At 36.0% G+C, this 21,550-nt stretch overlaps 1 protein-coding gene across 1 annotated transcript in view; it reads left to right on the top strand.

Annotated features, from left to right (window-relative positions):
• The window catches only part of LOC138158751 (phospholipid-transporting ATPase ABCA3-like), a 177,674-nt gene that overhangs the window by 66,544 nt on the left and 89,580 nt on the right, over positions 1–21,550 (top strand). The window contains exons 10-12 of the mRNA XM_069084939.1: positions 3,158–3,339; positions 4,250–4,384; positions 13,957–14,086. Of these exons, the coding sequence (XP_068941040.1) occupies positions 3,158–3,339; positions 4,250–4,384; positions 13,957–14,086 (447 nt within the window). The remainder of the gene's footprint in view (positions 1–3,157; positions 3,340–4,249; positions 4,385–13,956; positions 14,087–21,550) is intronic.

Here is a 21,550-nt window from a genome sequence, read left to right as displayed (position 1 = left end):
AATGAGAGCTATGAAAGAAAGAAAAATCAGAAAATTAGAATGAACCAAACAGAAGCTAATGATTTTGTGAGGCCACAAGAAATATTTAAACAAAGTTAAAATCATGAAAATGTAAAAGAAAATTAAGGTATCGTGTATCAAAAATAACAGATCAAGATTGTGACTTACTGAATGATATGTTTTGTTTAAGACCATGTGGCCACCTTAGTAATAAGTTGTTATGTTATATTCTTGTGAATGCTGTCCTTTAGTTTCTTGAATGTTTTGCTTTAATTTATTGCTGAATAAATAGAGAGTTCAGTAAAAAAAAAAAAAATAACAGATCAAGGAGAAAAACATTAAGGATCACTGTACTTTCTAAATGCCATAACAACAAAAATAGAGTTTAAACCTCATATTTTAAGAAATCTTTAAAAAAAAAAAACCTGCTCAGATCTCTTAGAAACAGAGGTCAGAGTAAAAATAGAACAACCTTATGAAAGAAAGTCCCAAATTAAAACATCATAACCAAATCCAAAGTTTTCAAAGTCAAAGAAAAAATACTGCAAACAACCAGAGAGAAAGAATTCAGGTACAAAGGAGTCTCTGGATCACACATGATTTAGCAGCTACCACTATTAGGGAACAGAGAACTTAGAATACATTATTCCAGAAGGCAAAGGACAAAGGCTTACAGCCAAGAATAACTTACTCAGCAAAACTTGAGTACAATACTACAGGGGAAGAAATAGATCTTTAATGAAATAGAGAACTTCAAAACCTTCCTAATGAAAAGAGCACAGCTCTGCAGAAATATTTGAGTTCACACATGGGAGTAAAAAGAAGCATAAAAAAGTAAACCTGAATGAACATAAAGGGCTATACAAGGATAAACTGCTAACATTAAAATATGGTGAATTGATATATGTGTCCTATCTGAACCCAGTCATCATCAGAGTCATGGATGGTGTCACATTACACAAGTCCTGGGAGTTATGTCTTGATGATCTCAATACAGAACAGAAATAGAGGGGAAGAAGAATACACTGGGGATAAAGGAAGGAGGGAAAGGAAGGTTAGGGAATATTATCTCAGTCATAGTGTACAAGCAGGTATCTGTGCAAATGAGAACAATTGGGGAATGGTTGACACTTTTGAATCTCATTCTTAACTGGTTAAAAGAATACATACATACACACAGCTGGGTACAGAAACACTACAGGGAAATAGGGAAAGGGGAGAAGAGGGAAGAGGAAATAGAAGGAGAGTAGATTAAGGGATGAATTAGTCTTAAGCAAAGCAGACTCTAAGAATATATCAAAATATAGATCTTTTGGAGTTAACAAGGAAGGGGAAACTAGGGGGATACATGTAAATTGGAGAACACATGAACAAGTTCTAGTGTATAAATGTGCTGAAATGATGGAGGGTGTTACAGAGAAACCTGGGAAGACCTATATGAACTGATTGTTGTTGTTTGCCCTTTGTCTTGAAAAGGACCAATGACATCAATAAGGTGATGTATTGACCTGACTTGCAAGTATTGGATTTGGATTTGGAATTGGATTTAAATGAGGCTGGTGCTATGCAAAGTCACCAGCCTCACTTCTCCAGAGCCATCTGGGTCCAGTGGCAACCACAGATTAGGACAACTGAAGATAGCCCCAGATGCAGTGGGAGACTTTGGCCTTTTTAAGCCAAGTTCTTTCCCAGGTCTCAGTTTAACGTGAAGTGAATAGAACCAGGAGAACAACTTAAACAATGATGACTATTTGTAAAGGCAAATAAATTTGAAAGAATTAGGAACTTTTATCAGTATATTGACCAACCACAAGTACCAGTACCTTGATTTTTTCCCCCCAGAGAAACCCAAAACTCCCTTCCCTTCCCTCTTCCTCTCACAGGAACTTCAGCTGCATCCTTGATTCTGGGACTTAAGGTTCTTATTCTGACAAGATGCATGTACTTTCTCCTTGACTCAAAGATAGGGGCCATTGAATTTGGAACCTCAAAAGAGAAACTGTCTCTATAGGCAGCCAGAATTCTCCTCACAACCTTAACAACTACCCTGCCCATCTGGAAGTTGCATCATGGCCCCAAGTTATGACCCCCTTCACTATCCTAAAGCTCAAAATATACCTCTGTTGACTATGTTTACACTGTATGCCACTCCCAATCTGATAATAATTGTGCACATTTCTATAGTGTTTTAAAGTTTAAAAGCTCTTTGCAGGATAAAAAAAATAGTACCCTAGATTAAAACCTCAGATTTTTATATTCCAGCAGCAAGACCACACATCATCATCTAACACATTTTAAAACTTTGTGTGTCTCCTTCCAGAACACACATATGTTTTTTGAATATGTTTTGAACTATGATTTCTCCTCTTAGTTTTCCCTAAATGTACAGCCTGTACCATGGTTCTTCAGTATTCTAGTAGATGGAGAAACTGAAAGCAATGTAGGGAATGTTTAAAAAAAAAAAACTGGATGCTAGAGATGATGAATTTGTCCCAGTGTGCACTTTTAGTTAACTGTATTACAAAATCCTTGTGTTCCAACTTCTTTTCCTTGAGTTTCAATTCCTAACCTAACAAAACCCTGTAAATCAACTTGTGACCTTATTTATTGACCTAGAACCTGAATTTTCACTTCAAGGCTTGTTGAAATGTAGTTTTTGGTCTGACCATGTGTTGGCTTTACCATGGTCTGCTGATGAAAAGCAAGGTGACTACAACTAACATTTGTTTAACCATGATTCATTTTTGTATAGTTTGATAATATGGTGATAGCCAAAGGAACATTGTTGCATATAAGTAATATAGATGGTTGCCACCTAATTTATCTGTTAGGTAATGAGGCTTTATTAAAGCTGATACAACTTAAGCTTGTGACATATTCATTTCTCTTAGTTGAGGCCATTTCCACAGAGTAAATCATTACCATTCACTATAAAATCAGGGCAGATTCTAGTGTTTAATAGTGAGTCCAGTCCTGAAATTCGTTGCTATTTTGAAATTTAAATTTCAAAACAAATTACTACTTATTGATGTTCCATTAAGGAGATTAATCTGGGGGTGGGGCTATACATTTTTTTTTCATTGATCAGGAAGCTTCAGGGTAACTGATTACGCTTAGCCTAGTCTACATAATAACTGCCTCCTATTGTATATTTCAGGAGATGGAGTTCGTTGGGATAGCCTCATGGATACAGTGAGCATTGAGGATGACTTAAGTTTTGGGCATGTTCTGGGAATGATGCTGTGTGACTCTTTGTGCTATGCATTAGTAGCTTGGTATATGGAAAATGTCTTTCCAGGGGAGTATGGTATGCCTCAATCATGGTACTTTTTCTTGAAGGTGAGTTCTGAAGCTATTCCTTAGATTATTAATAGCCTTGTTTTTTTTGCTGGTTGGTAAAAGAGTGATCATCAGAATCCCTGTCCCTACCTATAGTTGACCTGATCTGAAAACTAAATCCTACAGAGCTTAATTGTAATCAGACATTTTTTCCTCTCCTGGATTCTATCCTAGATTAATCCACAAATGAATTCAGTTTAAACATGTCTGCAGTTGAATCAGATGATCAGAAGACCATACTGTCATAGTCAGATGTGATAAAAAAAAATTTATTAAATATTATCTATGATCATAGCATGTAAACCACCCTATGAGTAATTATCCCCCTTCTAGTAATATATGATAAATAAAAAAGATTGTGATTATAAAGTCCTTTTTCTTTAAAAGAGAGTTCCAGAGATAAAGAATAGTGTGTTCCATTAACACTTTCAGAAATACCCTGATAGGAAAATAAACCCCTTAAAATAATTCCATCAACTTTCTAAAGAGGTAAATAAGAATATATTACATAAACTTCAGCATTAAGAATATTGATGAAGCTGAAAGAATGTGTGGTTTTTGACCTACATGAAATACTACTTGTTTTGAGTTACATAGAGGCATGGTCATACTCAACAATACAACGGCAGTACTGTTGCTTTTTTCTCCTTTTTGCCATGACTCTAATTTTAAAGACGCTTCATTTTGACACCTTTTAAAAGTTTGCCTTTTAATGAAGTTTTGACATTGAGTTTTGGAGATAAGTCTAAACTCATTTTGTTACAGAAATTCAGTAACTAGGAGCTAACTGATGCTTTATTCATTTTAATCAACAAAGCAAGCAGAGCCATGTTATTTTCAGCTATTATAATTCTCCAATTCTATTGTTTGTTGACTACCTCTCTTGGTAATACAGTTTTTATTATCTTAGCGCTCCTACTGGTATGGATACCCAAAACCTCATTTTAGGAAACATATAGAATCTGACAACACCCCACGTAGTGAATATATGGAGGCTGAACCTGTAGGATTGGTAGCTGGAGTACAGATCAAACATCTATCCAAGGTATTTAAATTGTCTAGGTATCTTTTCCAGCTAGTATTGTATGAAAGTATTGTAGCTATTGTAAAAGCAATGTTGTATATGCTTCCCTGGACAAAGAATTTAGGATATTACGGTTCCAGTACTAGTTTACCATTTACTGTTTGCCCCTGAAGGCAAGAGCTCAATTAAAAATACATTTTGCGGGGCAACTAGGTGGCACAGTGAATAGAGCACCGGCTCTGGATTCAGGAGGACCTGAGTTCAAATCCAGCCTCAGACACTTAACACAAAAACTAGCTGTGTGACCTTGGGCAAGTCACTTAACCCCAATTGCCCTACCTTCCCCCCTCCAAAAAGAAAAATCATTCTGCCTTCTATGTATTAAGCAATATCTCAAACACTGGGAGAGTCTAAAAAGGTAAATAGTTCTGAAATTTGAGATTATTATTAAAACCAAATGCAAGCTCAGTCTCTTTCTCCTGTCCAATTCTGGGCTCAACTCACTATCCATCTGCAGTACTGTTTCAGATATAAGCACTAATAGGCTAACTAATAGACTAGTTATCCAGCTACTTCTCAAAGTTTGAACAATAGATACTTTTATATGTTTTGTCATTCTTATACATATTATTAGACAAATCAAACTATTAAAAATCTCATTGAGAAAGTCTTGTAATGTTTAGATATACAATCTGCTCTAGAATGTATAGAGGATTTTACTATATATATGGAGTCCCTCTTCCACTTTGACAACCCTCTGTGGCAATGGAGGATATGTCTTTGGGCATATTTTTTATGAACATAATGTTGTATACCTTGCTCGAAGTCATTTATCAAATAGTTTATCGATAATTCGCTTCTTGGTTTCATTTATTAAGGGATTTTACATGCCTGAAAGAGCTTTTAAGGTTGCAGTTTGTATTAAGAAGCTTTTGTAATGCTTTTTTTTTTTTTCAAAATCAGTGAATAATAAATAATAAATGAAGTGGAATCTTCTGTGTGACTGGAATTATATAGTCTACTACAGAAAATATTTGCAGAACTTACCTTTTCATTTCTCATATTTCATCAAGGAGAGCCTCAGTTTAGAAAATTCTCATAAACATTTTATAAAGAGAAAGTAAATATACAAGCAGATTTTTTTTAATTTTAAATCTCTTTTTTTGAGTGTTACTATTCTATGTTTCTCCCATTCTCTTGATATCTTTCCCTCCCTGAGATAGTCTATAAAACTATTTCTCAATACATTCAAGATTATGTTGCTTCTAACAAGAATATTATCCATATGCATATGGACTGGTTCAGTGCTGGTCTGATTTTTTTTTGTGTTCTTAAGTGCTATTTTTTGTTATAATACATCATGGCCTAGGGTGCTTGAATCCAAATTTTGTGATTCTGTTCTCTAAGGATCATAAAATATATGATTTTGCAACATTCACTTTTATCATTTTTGTGACTGTTTCTTCCATTTGCATTATTTTAGATATTGTATATATTGTTTTTTTGGGGGTCTGATTATTTCATTCTTCATCAATTCATATTGATCTTTCTATGCTTCTCTGTACTTACCATTTCTTACAACACAATAATATTCCATTGAATTCATGTACTACGATTCTTCATTTGATGTGCATGTACTTTGTTTCCAGTTCTTTGCTATAAAAAAAAGTGATACCATAAATATTTTTTATACTGGGACATTCTTTTTATCAGCAACCTCTTTGGGGTATAAGCCTAAGAATGAAATTTCCAGGTCAAAGAAAATGTACATTTTTAGTTACTTTAAAGGTACAATTCCAAATTATTTTCTGAAACAGTTGTACTGATTCACAGTTCTACCAACAAAGCATTAGTGTACATATCTTCTCACAACTACTTGAGCATTGATTATTGATCATTTTTATCACCTTTACCATTTTGTAGGATTTGATTTGCATCTCTATTATGAATGATGTGGAGAATTCTTTCATATTGTTATTAATAGTTCACAATTCTTTCCTGTGACCAATTCTTTATTAGGGAATGGCTTTAGATTGATAGATGGATAGATAGATAGATAGATAGATAGATAGATAGATAGATAGATAGATAGATAGATAGATAGATAGATAGATATCTGATAATTAGTTATTTATACAGTTTAGATATCAAACATTTATCAGAAAAATTTGAAGATTTTTTTCCCATTCAACTGCTCTTCCTAGATGTATTAATTTTGTTTGTGTGGAAGCTTTTCAGTTCATGTAACCAAAGTTAGTTGTAAAATGTATATGATCTGCTTCACGTCTAGTTATTTTTATAGTGTGATTTTTAATATTAAGATAGTGAAATGTATCCATTTGTAAAATATCATTGAATATGGAAAGATGTTGGTCTAAGCCTAATTTCCACCAAATTGCTTTCCAGTTTTCCCAAAAGTTTTTTTTTTTATCAAATAAGGAGTTATTTACCAAGTAATTTATATTTTCCATTTTATTGAACACTGGGTTATTGTGTTCCCATTGTTTCTAATTCTCCCAAGTCTCCCAACTATTCTTGAAGAAAATGTTCATGAAATATAGGTGTTAAGGTTCTGAGTAGTATACAAAACTTTGTCCTATTTTTTTTTAAAGCAGTTGGGGTTAAGTAACTTGCTCAAGGTTACACGGCCAGTTACTTCTGGGTGTGGTGCTAAGTATCTGAGCCCGGATTTGATCCCCAGGTCATCCCGACACTGGAGCCGGTGCTCTTACTCGCTGAGCCACCTGGCCACCCCTAAGCAATTGGGGCTAAGTAACTTGCTCAAGGTTACATGGCCAGGTGTTTCTGGGTGGGTGCTAAGTATCGGAGCCTAGGATTCGATCCCAGGTCATCCCGACACTGGAGCCGGTGCTCTTACCCGCTGTGCTACCTGGCCACCCCTACTTTATCCTATTTTTGTTTATTCACTATGAAACATGTTGTTTAATAGATTTCTGAATCCTCTCTTGCTTGAACCCATCTTTAAAACTGAAGTCCCCACCCTGAATACATTAATCCCTCCCAGTCAGGCTTTAATCCTGCCAAACTAGACAACCCTAGGTCCTCCAAGCATACATTGTGCTCCCATTTCTCTGCTTTTTCTCAGGTTCTATATGCTGTGAATGAGCTCTTCCTCACCCTATCCTCCTTTGCTTATTGAACTCCTTCCTCATTTTTTAAAAAGATAGCTCAAAAATATTCTCCCTCAGAATCTTTCTCTGAACTTTCCCCACCCGGCATTAGTAATGACTTTTCCATTTAGATATCATAGAGCACATTATTTTATAACATTGTAATGACCTTTTGTAAAATTGCAAACCATTACTAGACTATAAGCTTCTTGAGGGCATCAACTGTCTTATCTTTTGGAATTTCCCCCAGTCTACCTAGTAGTAGACACTCTACACAATAGACAGACAATAAACATATATTATTTGATTGACTGTAGACATAATAAGAACATAAGAGAAAATTAACTTAAATGTTACTTCATCTAGATTCTATAGCAGAGGTTCTGTGAAACCTATAGACCCCTTCTAATAGTAAATTTTTTTAAAGCAAAAAACAAAATACATAGGATTAAAACAATTACATTGAGATTGTTATTGAAATTTTTTTTTTAAACAAGCAAATGAATAGACCCCAGATTAAAAACCCTTCTATCTTGGAGGGAAAAAACTGGATTTTTTAAATATGTAAGATTTCTTTTTTATAATATTTTATTTATGCTCTTTTTTTCCATCACTGTCATTTCCCCACTGACATCTACTTCTTCCACACATACATTCAGCATTGCAATAGAATCCACATTTGTAACAAATAAGAATAGCTAAGTAAAACAGATCAATACATTGACTATGTCTGAAAATGTATTGGGGGGGCACTTCAATTCCACCATATCTCTTCCAATTTATTGTATACATACCTTGTTCATACATAGTTATTTCCCTGTTGTCTTCCTTCTTAAATTGTGAGCTCCTTAAGAGAAAGGAGTGTCTTTTACCTTTCATTTCATCCCCAGTATTTAACATAATGCCTGGCACATAGTAGACCCTTAATAAATGTTTATTGACTGACTGACTTCTCTTTAGAGGCATGGAGCATACTTTGCCATCAGTTCCCTAAAATCATGATAAGGCAATGAATTGACATGAATTCTAAAGTCTTTCGATGTTGTTTTCCTCTGTTATTATAGTCATTGTTGAAGTTAGTCTCCTAGTTCTGCTTACTTTTTCTTGTATTAGTTTTCCTAAGTTTTTTGGAACACTTTGTTTCTGTCATTTCTTAAGGTACATATTCCAGCACATTAATATACTACAGTTTGATCCAAATAATAGGTACTTTCTTTTCGATTCTTTGCTACTATGGAAAATGCTGTTATGAATCATTTCTGTAGGAATTCAACCTTTCCCTCTGTCTTTGACTTCTTTGGGATATATGCCTACTATTTATACCACTAGTCAAAGAATATATAGTTTTTTCATAGGATTCCATATGGTTTTCCAGAACATTTGAACCACTTCATAGCCCGTTCAGCATTTTACATGTTTGACTCTGTCATCTTTGCCAGTCTGATGTATGTGTGTTTTTTTGATTTGCAATCCCGTTATTACTGATTTGGAGTCTTTCTTCATAGTTTACACTTTTCTTTTGAAAACTACCTGGTCATAATCTTTGATTACTGGCTTTCATTCTTATTTTATTTTTGTCCATTCCCTTTTTATTTTGAATATCAAACCTTTCTCAGAGATATTTCCTACAAAGATTTTTTCCCATTTAAGTTCTTCACTTCTAATTATAGCTCCATTGATTTTGTTTGTACAAGTGCTTTCTTACTTTACATAATTGAAATTGTCTCTTTTAACATCTGTTATCTTTATTCTGTTTTAATAAAAAAAATTTCTCACCATAATTGTATGAGGTTCCTTTTATTCTCCTCTTTTTTAAAATGATGTTTTATATTGAGATCACATATCCATCTGGAACAAAACCAAAATTGAAATAGTCACTCGGGAAGCTTACATTATGCTATAACTATGTTGTTCCATGGGAATTGAGTAAACTCTTAATTTGAATCATTGTAAACTAGTTGCTTCTTCATCCTTACTGGAAAAAACAAGACTTCTCTATTTAATTTCTCCAATCACGATAACATATGAATGCATCAACAGCCAAAAGAACTGGATGCTTTCCAGAATCTCATATTATGAAACCTCTGTTTGGCCACAGTCAAATAATTTAAAAGTACAACTTCATCTCTATTTCTGTTGTACTTCCAGACTCCAACATCAGGAGAAGCGAATTAGACTTCAATATGAAAGAATCACACACACACACACACACACACAAAATTTCATAGTTTCAGATAGACCTAACATCTCAGAGTGAGAATATTGTTAACATAATCAGCTTTGCTCCTGGAGAAATGCAGTAAGAAGTGTGTAAACATTATCATTTAATTTTGTCAAGAAGTAAAGCCATCAAAGGATTAAGATAGTCAATATTTTCCTTCCTTGAACAATAGGAAAGAGATCACTTTGACTCAGACCTTCTCTTGAAATATGACATTTAGTTCTTTTCTATGATCTTTTATTTGCTTAATGTTTTACAGTTTTAGAGAGCTCTCACATATATTTCATTTGTTTTGCTTGCAGAATCAGCATATTTTCTTTTAATGTCGTCCTTGACTTCCGTGTATTTGGATTCCCAATCTATTGTTCTCTCTTTTGTTTCTTTGGTAAAGCTTGCCATTGCAGATTCCAGTTTTTCTTTTCTGATCATTATTTATTTTCTTTTTTTTGTATTTGTATCCTTTTTAAAAATTAATTAATTAATTTTTAGTTTTTAACACTCATTTCCACAAGATTTTGAGTTCCAAATTTTCCCACCCTAAGATGGTATGCATTCCCCCAGTCTTCCCTCTCTTCTATCACACCTCCTCTCTTATTCCCTTCCCCCTTATTTTCTTGTAGGGCAAGATAAATTTCTCTACCCCATTGCCTGTATATCTTATTTCCCAGTTATATGTAAAAACAATTGTTTACATTTGTTTTTAAAACTTTGAGTTACAAATTCTCTTCCTTCTTCCCTTCCCACCCACCCTCATTGAGAAGGCAAGCAATTTAATATAGGTAATACATGTGTAGTTATGCAAAACATCCTGCTCCCCACTTATTCTATTTTCTCCTTTGACCCTGTCCCTTTTCAAAAGCGTTTGCAGGGTTAGCTTGGTGGCTCAGGGAATAGAGCACTGGCCCTGGAGTCACGAGGAGTGGAGTTCAAATTTGGCATCAGACACTTAACACTTACTAGCTGTGTGACCTTGGGCAAGTCACTTAACTCCAATTACCCTGCCTTACCCCCTCTAAAAAGCAAAAACAAAAAAAGTTTTTGCTTCTGACAACCCCCTCCCCCAATATGCCTTCCCTTCTATCATTCCCCACCCCTTATCCCCTACCCTGGTACTTTCCTGTAGGGTAAGATACCCAATTGAGTGTGTATGTTATTCCCTCCTTAAGCCAAATCTGATAAGTGTAAGATTCATTCATTCCCTCTCACCTCCCCCTACTACCCCTCCTTTTTCTTGCCCCTTTTATGTGAGATAATTTACCCCCATTCCACCTCTCCCTTTCTCCTTCTCCCAATATATCTCTCACCCCTTAATTTTATTTTTCAGATATCATCCCTTCATATTCAACTTAACCTGTGCCATCTATCTATCTATTTGCCTACATACCTATCTATTTCCTCCAACTACCCTAATACTGAGAAAGGTCTCATGTGTTACAAATATCATCTTTCCATATAGGAATGTAAACATTTCAACGTTAATAAGTCCTTTATGATTTCTCTTTCCTGTTTATCTTTATTTCTCTTGAGTCTTGTATTTGAAAGTCACATTTTCTATTCAGCTCTGGTCTTTTCAGCTAGAATGCTTGAAAGTCCTCTATTTCCTTGAATATCCATATTTTCCCCTGAAGGAAATTGTATTTAATTTAATTATATTAAATGTTTGCTTATATAAATTTTAAAATGATTTACATAAACAGAAAGAAATGCAGTTAGATCCACCCGAACAATTAAATGGGAAATGTTTATGTGAGATTTCTTTAATAAAAGTCTGGTATCCAAGAGTGGCAGGGTCCGTGTTGAAGGGATGTAAAAGGGAAGCACAATAATACATTATTGATGGAGCTGTGTGTGATGTGGCACCACTAGACATCGTAGATCTTAAAAGAAAACTGTCCGGTTCTTTTTTTTTTAAGCAATCGGGGTTAACTAACTTGCTCAAGGTTACACGGCCAGGTGTTTCTGGGTGTGTGCTAAGTGTCTGAGCCAGGATTCGATCCCCAGGTCATCCCAACACTGGGGCCAGTGCTCTTACTCACTGAGCCGCCTGGCTGCCCCTAAGCAATTGGGGTTAAGTAACTTGCTCAAGGTTACACGGCCAGGTTATTTCTGGGTGTGGTGCTGAGTGTCTGAGCCCAGATTTGATCCCCAGGTCATCCTGACACTGGAGCCAGTGCTCTTACTCTCTGTGCTACCTGGCTGCCCCTCTGTCCAGTTCTTATAGAACTAGAGAACCAAGTGAAAATAGAAAGAATTTATCAGTTACCTCCCAAAACCTCAAAGTGAAAATTCCCATGAACATTATATCTAAAATCCAAAGTTTCCAGGTCAGGAAAAAAAAACTACTAGAAGCTACCAGAAAGAATGAATTCAACTTCAGAGGAGCCACAGTTGTGACTGCAAATGATTTAGCAACCACCACTATAAAGGAGTAGAGAGCATGGAGTATATTCCAAAAGATAATGGTTGAATAACTTACCCAGCAAAACTGATTAAAATCCTATAAATGAAAATTAACTTTTAATGAAATAAAGGGCTTCCAGGGATTCCTGATGAAAAGACCAAAGCTATGTAGAAACTTTTATGTTGTAAGAAGTGATGAAGGGGCTGTTTTCAGAGAAACCTGGGAATATTTACATGAACTGATGCAGAATAAAGGAGAACAGTTTTACAAAGGCAGCAATATTATATAAAGATAAAAACTTTGAAATAATTAGGAGCTATGATTAGGGTAATGACCAACCACTCTTATGGAGGACTAATGTTGAAACACACACTACCCACTTCTTGATAGAAAGGTTAAGGATTCATACTGCAAAATGAGACCTTTTTTTGGACATGAGAAATGTAGAAATTTGTTTTTCTTTATTATACATACTTGTAACAAGGATTTTTTTTGTTCTCAGTATAGAGGAGTGGGGGGGAGGTAAAAAGGCAGATTTTTGCTCATTAAAAAAATACATAATTTCAGAGAAGAAAAATAAAGAATATGTCAATAAGATCATAGAACTATTTGTCTTTGAATATTGAATGAAATCAAGGATCTCTTATGTCATTCATCATATATTGTCAATTTGATCAGAAAGAAGATTTAACTAATTATTAGTTCCATCAAATGTGGTACCTGTTTATAGTCTCACCTAAATTAAATTTTATCATTTAAACTTTCTTTGCTAATTTAATGGGCTCCTTAAACTTCTCTCTCTGATTATTAGTTTGGACATTTTTAAATTTTTAATTAACAATTTATGCTTCATCCTTCAAATTTTTTCACAATCTTTTATCATTTATCACTATTAAATTTGCAACACACTTCTGCTATACTCATCTTACTAAAAACATTTCTATCATCATTTTACTCTCACATGCAGCATCTATTGGTAGCCTAAAAGAAAAAGTGCAAGCAGCTTAGCATGATATTGAAGGCAGTGTGCACTGTGACTCATATTTCCTGCCTTATCCATGTCTTCTTCTCTACATGAGATCTCAGCTACAGCTGTCTGTGTATGTGGTGTATGTGTATATTCAGTATACCTCAAACATATGTAATACTTTCTCAGCTGTATACCATTGCTCACTGTTCTGTCTGCCTCTAATGTTACCTCTCTTTCCTGTCTACCAAAATTCTAACTCTCCTCCAAGACCCAGCTAAAATGTCACTTTTTCCATCCAAGCATCATCTCTCCTTCCCCTTAAGACTGTAGTTCTTCTTTTCTATGACATTCACTTAGTACTTAGATAGACTGCCTGGTATTATAAATTCTTTTTTCATATTCATATGTCTTATCTCCCAAGTATCTGAGTGCAGAGACTTCATCTTCTTTATATTCACCAAGATGTGTTAACCTAGTGCTTTAAAGGTAGAAATATTTCAACATGTGTTTGTGTATAGAATATGAGAATAGTATTGCTGCTGCCTGCATGTACCCATGTAGACACTGAGACTGTTCTCTTAAGACTTTGCATCATTATTTGCTAGAAGCAATGACTGTGCTGTTTTCTCTTTATAACTTTAAGATTTACTGATAAACTCTAAATCAGTTTCCTTTGCAGATAAGCTTTATCCTATTTTACTCTGTGATGTAATAAAATCTACTCCCTTAGAATTTATTTCCTCTTTGGTCTTAGTGATACATGATAAAATACTTTCTAGGGATAGTTGATTTGAATACTTAATCTTGTCATTAAGTTCTTCAAAGTGAGGAAAATGGGTGCAAAGTTATTTTTCAATGCTTCTTCTACAGGTGTTTGTTGTGGGAAATAATATCAAAGAGGCAGTAAAAGACCTAACTCTGAACATATATGAGGGCCAGATTACTGTTCTTCTAGGACATAATGGAGCAGGAAAGACCACCACTTTGTCCATGCTTACAGGTATGTTTGCACTCCAGTCAGCTGAAAAGCTGAGCATTAGCTCTCCACAGCCCTTCATGTTTTCAGGGCCTTCACTTTTATTACTAAAGCTAAGTTTATTGCTATTACAACATTACCCACTGAAAGTCAACTTTCTTTTTTTGTTCAATTCTTCCTTGATGATAGCTGAGCTATAGAAAAACCTAATTAACCTAATACAAAGGAGAGAGGACTGTTCATTACCCACTGCCCCTTGCAACCCAAGCAGTTTGTGAATATCTCCAACTCTTTAGAGCCACAGTGCAAACTAGTAAAGCTCACTCATTTTGATTCTAAATATGATGATGACAGAATTCCATGGTGTTCATAGATCTGTACAAACACATCAATGACAGAATCATACCATCTTCCCTCTAATAAATCATTTCCATCAGGTGAGAAGTATGCAGTAGAAGTAAGATCCCTAGCATGAACACCTAGCCAAGAGCCTAGTACATTCATAAGATGGTTGTTGATTAACTGAATGATTATTAAAGCCCTGCCATGATGATTGTAGAAATAAAACTAGCTTAACTTTCTGGACAGGAATGGTGCCTCCACCTTGTAGGAGGCAGCTCCCTAGGTATCTTGAACCCATCACTTTATCTCAATCAATGGCCATATGGGTAGTGCTCTTTTGTAGCTGATAATTTCTATCTCCTGCTGTATCTATCATCTTAAACTCTAGGAAATATTCTAGGAAATTTCCTGTTCTGTGTAGAATTGCTATTAGAAGAATGGGCCAACTAAATGAGGTCTGTTGTCCCAGAATATCTCTAGATTGTGAATTCAGCAGGGATAACCAGCTTTAAATGTGGCATTATGAAGAATGAGGTGGACCTCTTAGCTTCTTGGTAGTTGTAACTTATTACAAAATCTATTTTATTTATATTTTTGTCCTTTACTTTGAAGTCATTCCACACTCACCCACCTATACTCTAGTATGAACCCTATATTATGACAAAAAACAATTAAGCAAAAGCATCTGGTACAAAAAAACCTTGTCTGATAATGTATATAATAGTCTATAGTAGTTGTCCCCTACCTCTCTGCTGTAAGAAATAGAGTATGTTTCATTAGTTTTTCTCTAGGACCTTTACTGGTTTTTCCATTACTAAGAGTTCAATTTTCTTTTGGTGATCTTTTCATTTGTCTTATTGTATCATTGGATATATTGTTCTTTTGTTTTGTTCTGCACACTTTGTTCTGCTTCATTTCTTACAAATCTTCCATTATTTCTCTGAATTCCTTATATTGATCATTTTTTTACTGTACAGTTTTTATTATTCATCCTTTGTTTTTGAAGAGGACTAATTATATCATGGGTGATGTCTTTACTTGCATGTGAATTAGACTTAAGTGAAGCAGAGTTGCACAAAATGGTTAGCCTCTCTTTCTCTTCATGAGTCTTTGGAGTCTAGTGGCAGGACAAAAGTCAAGATAGCTGGAGGTTGCCCTGGATGCAATGGATGACTTTGCCATCTTCAATGTGGACTTCAGATCACCAGCAGCTGTAGAGGTTTCCAGAATTACCAACCCATAGATACTAAGGTCAAAGTGAGAGGTCAGTGCAGTGTGGACTTTGGGATCCAGTAGTTTAGGAGTGCAGTCGTTCTTTGCCCCCAGGGCAAGAAGCCTCTGAGGTGCCGCAGCCATGTAGCTGCTGCCACATGGCAGCTTCAGCTCCTGGCCTACAGATGGTGGGGGACCAAGCAGCCAGTATAAGGGGTAATCATTCTTGATTTAACCTGCTTGGATCTGGATTGCAGTCTAGGGTGGAGTCCTGGGGTATGCAACCAGTTTGCCAGAGAGTATTGAGGCTTCAGAGAGGGCACCCAACTAATACCTTTGGCATCTGAGAAAACCACAGCATTTGGTACAAACCTCCCCTGTCTGGTAGCAGAGTCCTACTGTGGCAAACAGCCCAAAAGTCAAGTAATTGAGGGGCAACATGATCAAACAATGGAAGCAAAGCAAGCAGAGCAACCCAACTTTACACTCCTATTTTAGGGACAAAAAAGATGAAAGCATGGAACAGGAGGAAAACAGTGAAGTCAGAGCTCACCAAAAGCTTCCAAGAAAAATATGAGCTGGTTACAGGCCATAGAGGATCTTAAGAAGTATTTCGAAAAGCAAAAAAAAGAAGTGGAGAAAAAATTGAGAAGAGAATTGAGAACAATGCAAGAAAATTATGAAATGAGAGTCAACAACCTGACTAAAGAAAATAACACCTTAAAAAATAGACTAACTCAGATGGAAAAAAGAGACTCAAAAAACCAATAAGGAGAAGAGTGCCTTAAAAAGCTGAATTTGCCAGATGGAAAAAGAATCTCAAAAGCTCACAAAACAGAATCAAGCCTTCAGAATTAGATAGGAGCAAATGGAAGCTAATGACTTCATGAGAAATCAAGATACTATTAAACAGATCCAAACAAATGAAAAAAATAGAAGACAAGGTGAAATATCTCATTGGGAAAACAACTGACTTGGAAAATAGATCCAGGAGAGATAATTTAAAAATTATTGGACTACCTGAAAGACATGATCAAAAAAGGAACCTAGAAATCATCCTTCAAGAATTTCTCAAGGAAAATTGCCCTGATGTTTTAGAACCAAAGGGCAAAATAGAGTTTGAAAGAATCCACCAATCACCTCCTGAAAAAGATCCTAAAAAGAAAACTCCTAGGAATATTATAGCCAGGTGCAAGAGTTCCCAGATCAAGGAGAAAATATTACAGGCAGCCAGGAAGAAACAATTTGAATATTGTGGAAACACAATCAGGATAACACAGGATCTGGCAGCTTCTACACTGAGGGATAGAAGGGCTTGGAATATGATATTCTGCAGGTCAAACGAGCTGGGATTAAAACCAAGAATCACCTACCCTGCAAAACTAAATGTTACAGGGGGAAAATATGATCATTCAGTGGAATAGAGGACTTTCAAGCATTCTTGATGAAAAAACCAGAGTTGAATAGAAAATTTGACACTCAGATATAAGAAGCAAGAGAAGCATGAGAAGGTAAAAGGGAAAAGAAATCATAAGGAACTTATCAGAGTTGAACTATTTACTTCCCTACATGGAAAAACAATAATTATAACTTATGAAACTTTTCTCAGTATGAGAATAGTTGAAGGGAATAGCAATGTACATATATACATATACATATATACACACATACATACATATATATGTCTATATAGGATGGTATATGGGTGTATGAATACATATGTGAGTGTGTGTATATATGTGTACAGGTATACATAGATAGAGGGCACAGGACCAATTTGGTGAAATTAAGAGGTGAGAGAGGAATATAATGAGAGGAGATGGGGAGAGACAGAATGGGGTAAACTATCTCATATAGAAGAGGCATGGGAAAATGGTCACAATGGAGGGGAAGAACAGGAAGGCAAAAGGGAATGGGTCAACCTTATTCTCATTGAATTTGGCTTAGGGAGGGAATGACATACACACTAAATAATAGGGTATTTCACCCTACAGAAGAGTGGGGGGGGATCAGAAGGGGGATGATGGAAGGGAGGGCACGCTGGAAGGGAGGGAAGTTGGAAGCACCCACTTTTGAAAAGGGAAAAGATCAAAGTAGAGAATAGAACAAGTGGGAGGTGGGATAGGAGGGAGGGAAATATAGTCAATCTTTTACAACATATCCACTATGGAAATGTTTTGCATAGCTACACATATCCAACCTATACTGAATTGCTTATCTTCCCAGTAAGGGTGAGTGACAAGGGAGGAATGGGATCAATCTGGAATTCAAAGTTTTAAAATCAAATGTTTAAATATATATATACACACTATTATTAATATTATTTTACATGTAACTGGGAAATAAGATATACAGGCACTGGGGCATAGAAATCCACCATGCCCTACTGAAAAGTTGGAGGGGGTATGGGAGAAGATACAGGAGAGAGAGCAGATGGGAGGAGGGGATATCCAGTGGAATAACTATTTTGGGGTGGTGGGTAGGGGAAAAATATGGAGAAAACTTGTAATTCAATATCTTCTGGAAATGAATGATGTAAACTATAAGTTAATAAAGCATTTGATAAAAAAAATTGTTTTTCCTAACAATAATTATAGGACTGGATTCACTCCCTAAAGTGCAGTTTATTTTCATCTGTCTCTGTCTCTATGTGTACAGATAAATCTATCTAGTTGATCTATTGGCTATAGATAGATTAGAGATAGACAGACGGACAGACAGACGGATGGACGGATGGATAGTAGATAAATCATTATACCTCAGTGGTGACTTGTATCATTCACAGGGAACCTTTTGAGCAACTCCTATACTCCTGTGGGGAAAAAAAAACTAAATTGTTATTAAGCAATCACATGCTAGTTTAACAAATATGTTAATACTTTATTAGTGAAATGCTGAAAAATGGCAGGAGTGTTTGCCAAACCAAACATCATTCTTTATTATTCATAATGGCAAAGCAGGAACAGAATGTAGTCTTTACATTTATCCCCAGAATAGTTCCAAATTAAGTTGTACACACACTAGATTATACATTTATATATACACTTATATCTAAGCAGTGTATCATAGCTCAGTGGGAAGAAGTATCAGTTCAAGAGTTATTAACCCCCTGTGACCAATGCACTGTTTTATTTTTTTTTAAAGCAATTGGGGTTAAGTAACTTGCTCAAGGTTACTGTGGTGCCAAGTATCTGAATCCGGATTTGACCCTCAGGTCATCCCGACACTGGGGCCAGTGCTCTTACTCACTGAGCCACCTGGCTGCCCCTAATGCACTGTTTTAAATCACATCCATTTCTTCACCAGAAAAATAGTGGTACTACAGCATGTGATTGAAAAGGGAAGTTTCTTATTTTTCAGAATTTATTTATTTATTTTTTTATTATTTTATTTTATTCATTTTCACAAAATTTCAAAATTTTGTCCCCATCTCTCCCTATCCCTCACCCCAAGATGGCAAGCATACTGATTACTCTTTCCCCCAGGCTTCCCTCTCATATATCCCCCCATTTCTCCCCTTACCTCTTACTTTATTGTAGGGCAAGATGGATTTCTGCTTGTATATCTTATTTCCCAGTTGCATGTAACAGCAATTTTATAACATCTCAGCCACCCTATGTCTTCGACATCATTTAAAACTTGCATTTGTATCATCTTCACAAAGAAAAACATTTAAGAAATACTAGCATAGCAGCTCCATGGTATAGCATGTGCAATATTCAATACCCATCATGCTCTACATCTCCAGCAAGAGACATTCATCATTTCTCACAATACAGTAATATTCCTTTATATCCATATCCCTCAGTTGGTTCATGATTTCCCAGCCAATAGCACCTATTTTGTTTTCAACATTTTGCTAACACAAAAAGTATTATTATCAATATTTTTATATATAAAGACCCTGTCTTTTTGTCTTTGATTTCCTTGGGGTACAAATATGGCACTGGGCTAAAAGAAAATGAGCAGTTTGTTAACTTTTCTTGAATAATTACAGATTGTTTTCCAGAATGATAAGAACTTTTATGTTTGGCGTGTTTATTCATTTTGAGCTTACTGTTGTATTTGGTGTAAAGTGCTGGTCTAAATCTAGTATCTGCCAAACTTGTCCTGTTTTCCTACTAATTCTTGTTCAATATCTCATCTCTTCTTCATACTATCTATATCTGCTGGCTCTATCCTAGCTTTCTACAAATGTTCTCTGGTAACCCCTAGCCTTAAAAAAATTTTACTTGACCCAGCCAGCTCCATATTGAATATCTCTTTTTCTTGTTTCTAAACTCCTAAGAAGAATTGCCTTTACTCATAGTCTCCTTTTCTTCACCACTTCACTTCTCATCCCCTTGCACTATGACTCTATTGAATTTACTTCAACAGAAGTCACTAATGATCTCTTAATTCAAAAATTCCTTTCAATCTTCATCTTCCTTTCTCTTTCTTCACCTTTCAATGCTGTTTTCCACCCTCTGCTTCTGGATAAACTTTATTATCTTACCTGTCATGATACTGCTCTCAATTCCTTTTCTATCTCTTTTGCTAGTTCATTATCCTTCTAAGCATGCATGCACATCCTACAAGGCTCAGTCCAGACCCCTCTTCCCTTTTCTTTCTATACTCTCTTCCTTAGTGACCTAATCTGCTCCCAAGGGTTTAAAAACCACCTTAATAAATTTGCACATTAATATTATCTCTTTTGGGCTGCAATCCCATGTCTCCCAACTGCCACTGGACTTCATTCCCTGAGCATCATGCCCACACCTCAAATTCATCATATCTGCAACTGTACTCGTAAATTTCTTCCATCACCCTTCTAATCTGTGTCTTTCTTGTGGTGGTGCAACCATCTTTCCAGTCACCTAGGTTTGAATACTTGGACTCATCTTAAATTATTCCCTCCCTAGCACCATTCCATCACCAAGTCTTGTCATTCCACCTTTGCAGCATTTCTCATATATGTCTCCTTCTCTTCATTCAAATGACCGCCAACATAGTTCACATCTTAATTACTTCTCACTTGAACTACTGCAGTCTTTCTATTCATCATAGTGTCCTTCATGCAGCTGTCAAAATAATGGCTTTAAGATATCAGGTTGGAATTAGTCATTCTGCTAGGTTCAGACACTTTCAATGAAGTCTTATTGCCCTAGGATAAGATCCAGGCTTTTCAGCCTGTCCTTAAAGTCCTTTATAATCGTTCCAATTCATTTTTCTGGCTTTATTTCATATTGTTCCTCTTTATGTGTTATACTTTACAGCCAAACTGAGCTTCTAGCTGTTCCCTAAGCTCAATCTGCTCAGTAGTCAGTAAACATTTATTAGGTGCCTACTAGTGCTAGGCAATGTGCTAGGCACTGAGGATACAAATAAGAAAAAAGAAAGATGGCCTCTGCCATCAAGGAGCTTACCATCTAATGGGGGAAGACAACACAGAAAAGGAAGCTGAAAAGCTAGGGTGGGAGTTAGAAAAGGTACCAGACACAGGGGCATGGTGGAAAAGTCAGAGAAGTACCAAAGGAGTGCAGCCAAGTGAGAAATGAGATGTTCTGAGCTGAACTACCTCCTTAAATGTGGAATTTAGAGTTCATGGCCCTCCAATCAAAGGTATAAGAGATAAAAGAAGTGAAAAGGAGTCAGTCATGAAAAGTTTCTGCTCTCAGCTTTACCCTGAGAGGGGACTCAAAGGCCTGGGACTCTACCAGGCTCCAGAGAAACAATACTGTGGGGTAAGAGTGTTCATTTCCCATACTCCAGTGACCCACGTGCTTTAACCCCTCTATTGGAGGGCTGGGCAGGCTGCTAAGGAGGGAGAGTTCAAATTGCCCTACCTGGGTGTGGGGAATGAACAGTCCTCTCTGTCTCCTTTACTTCCCCTTCCATTGAGACCCTGAATGGTCTTGTTCTGGAGGTAGCTACTGGGGTCCAGAGAAGGGTCTA

Source organism: Petaurus breviceps, unplaced genomic scaffold, assembly GCF_028583685.1.
Source record: "Petaurus breviceps papuanus isolate PSGF00001 unplaced genomic scaffold, PetGlider_PUasm1.0 175, whole genome shotgun sequence".
Taxonomy (NCBI): domain Eukaryota; kingdom Metazoa; phylum Chordata; class Mammalia; order Diprotodontia; family Petauridae; genus Petaurus; species Petaurus breviceps.
This window is presented reverse-complemented; position numbering and strand designations above follow the sequence as displayed.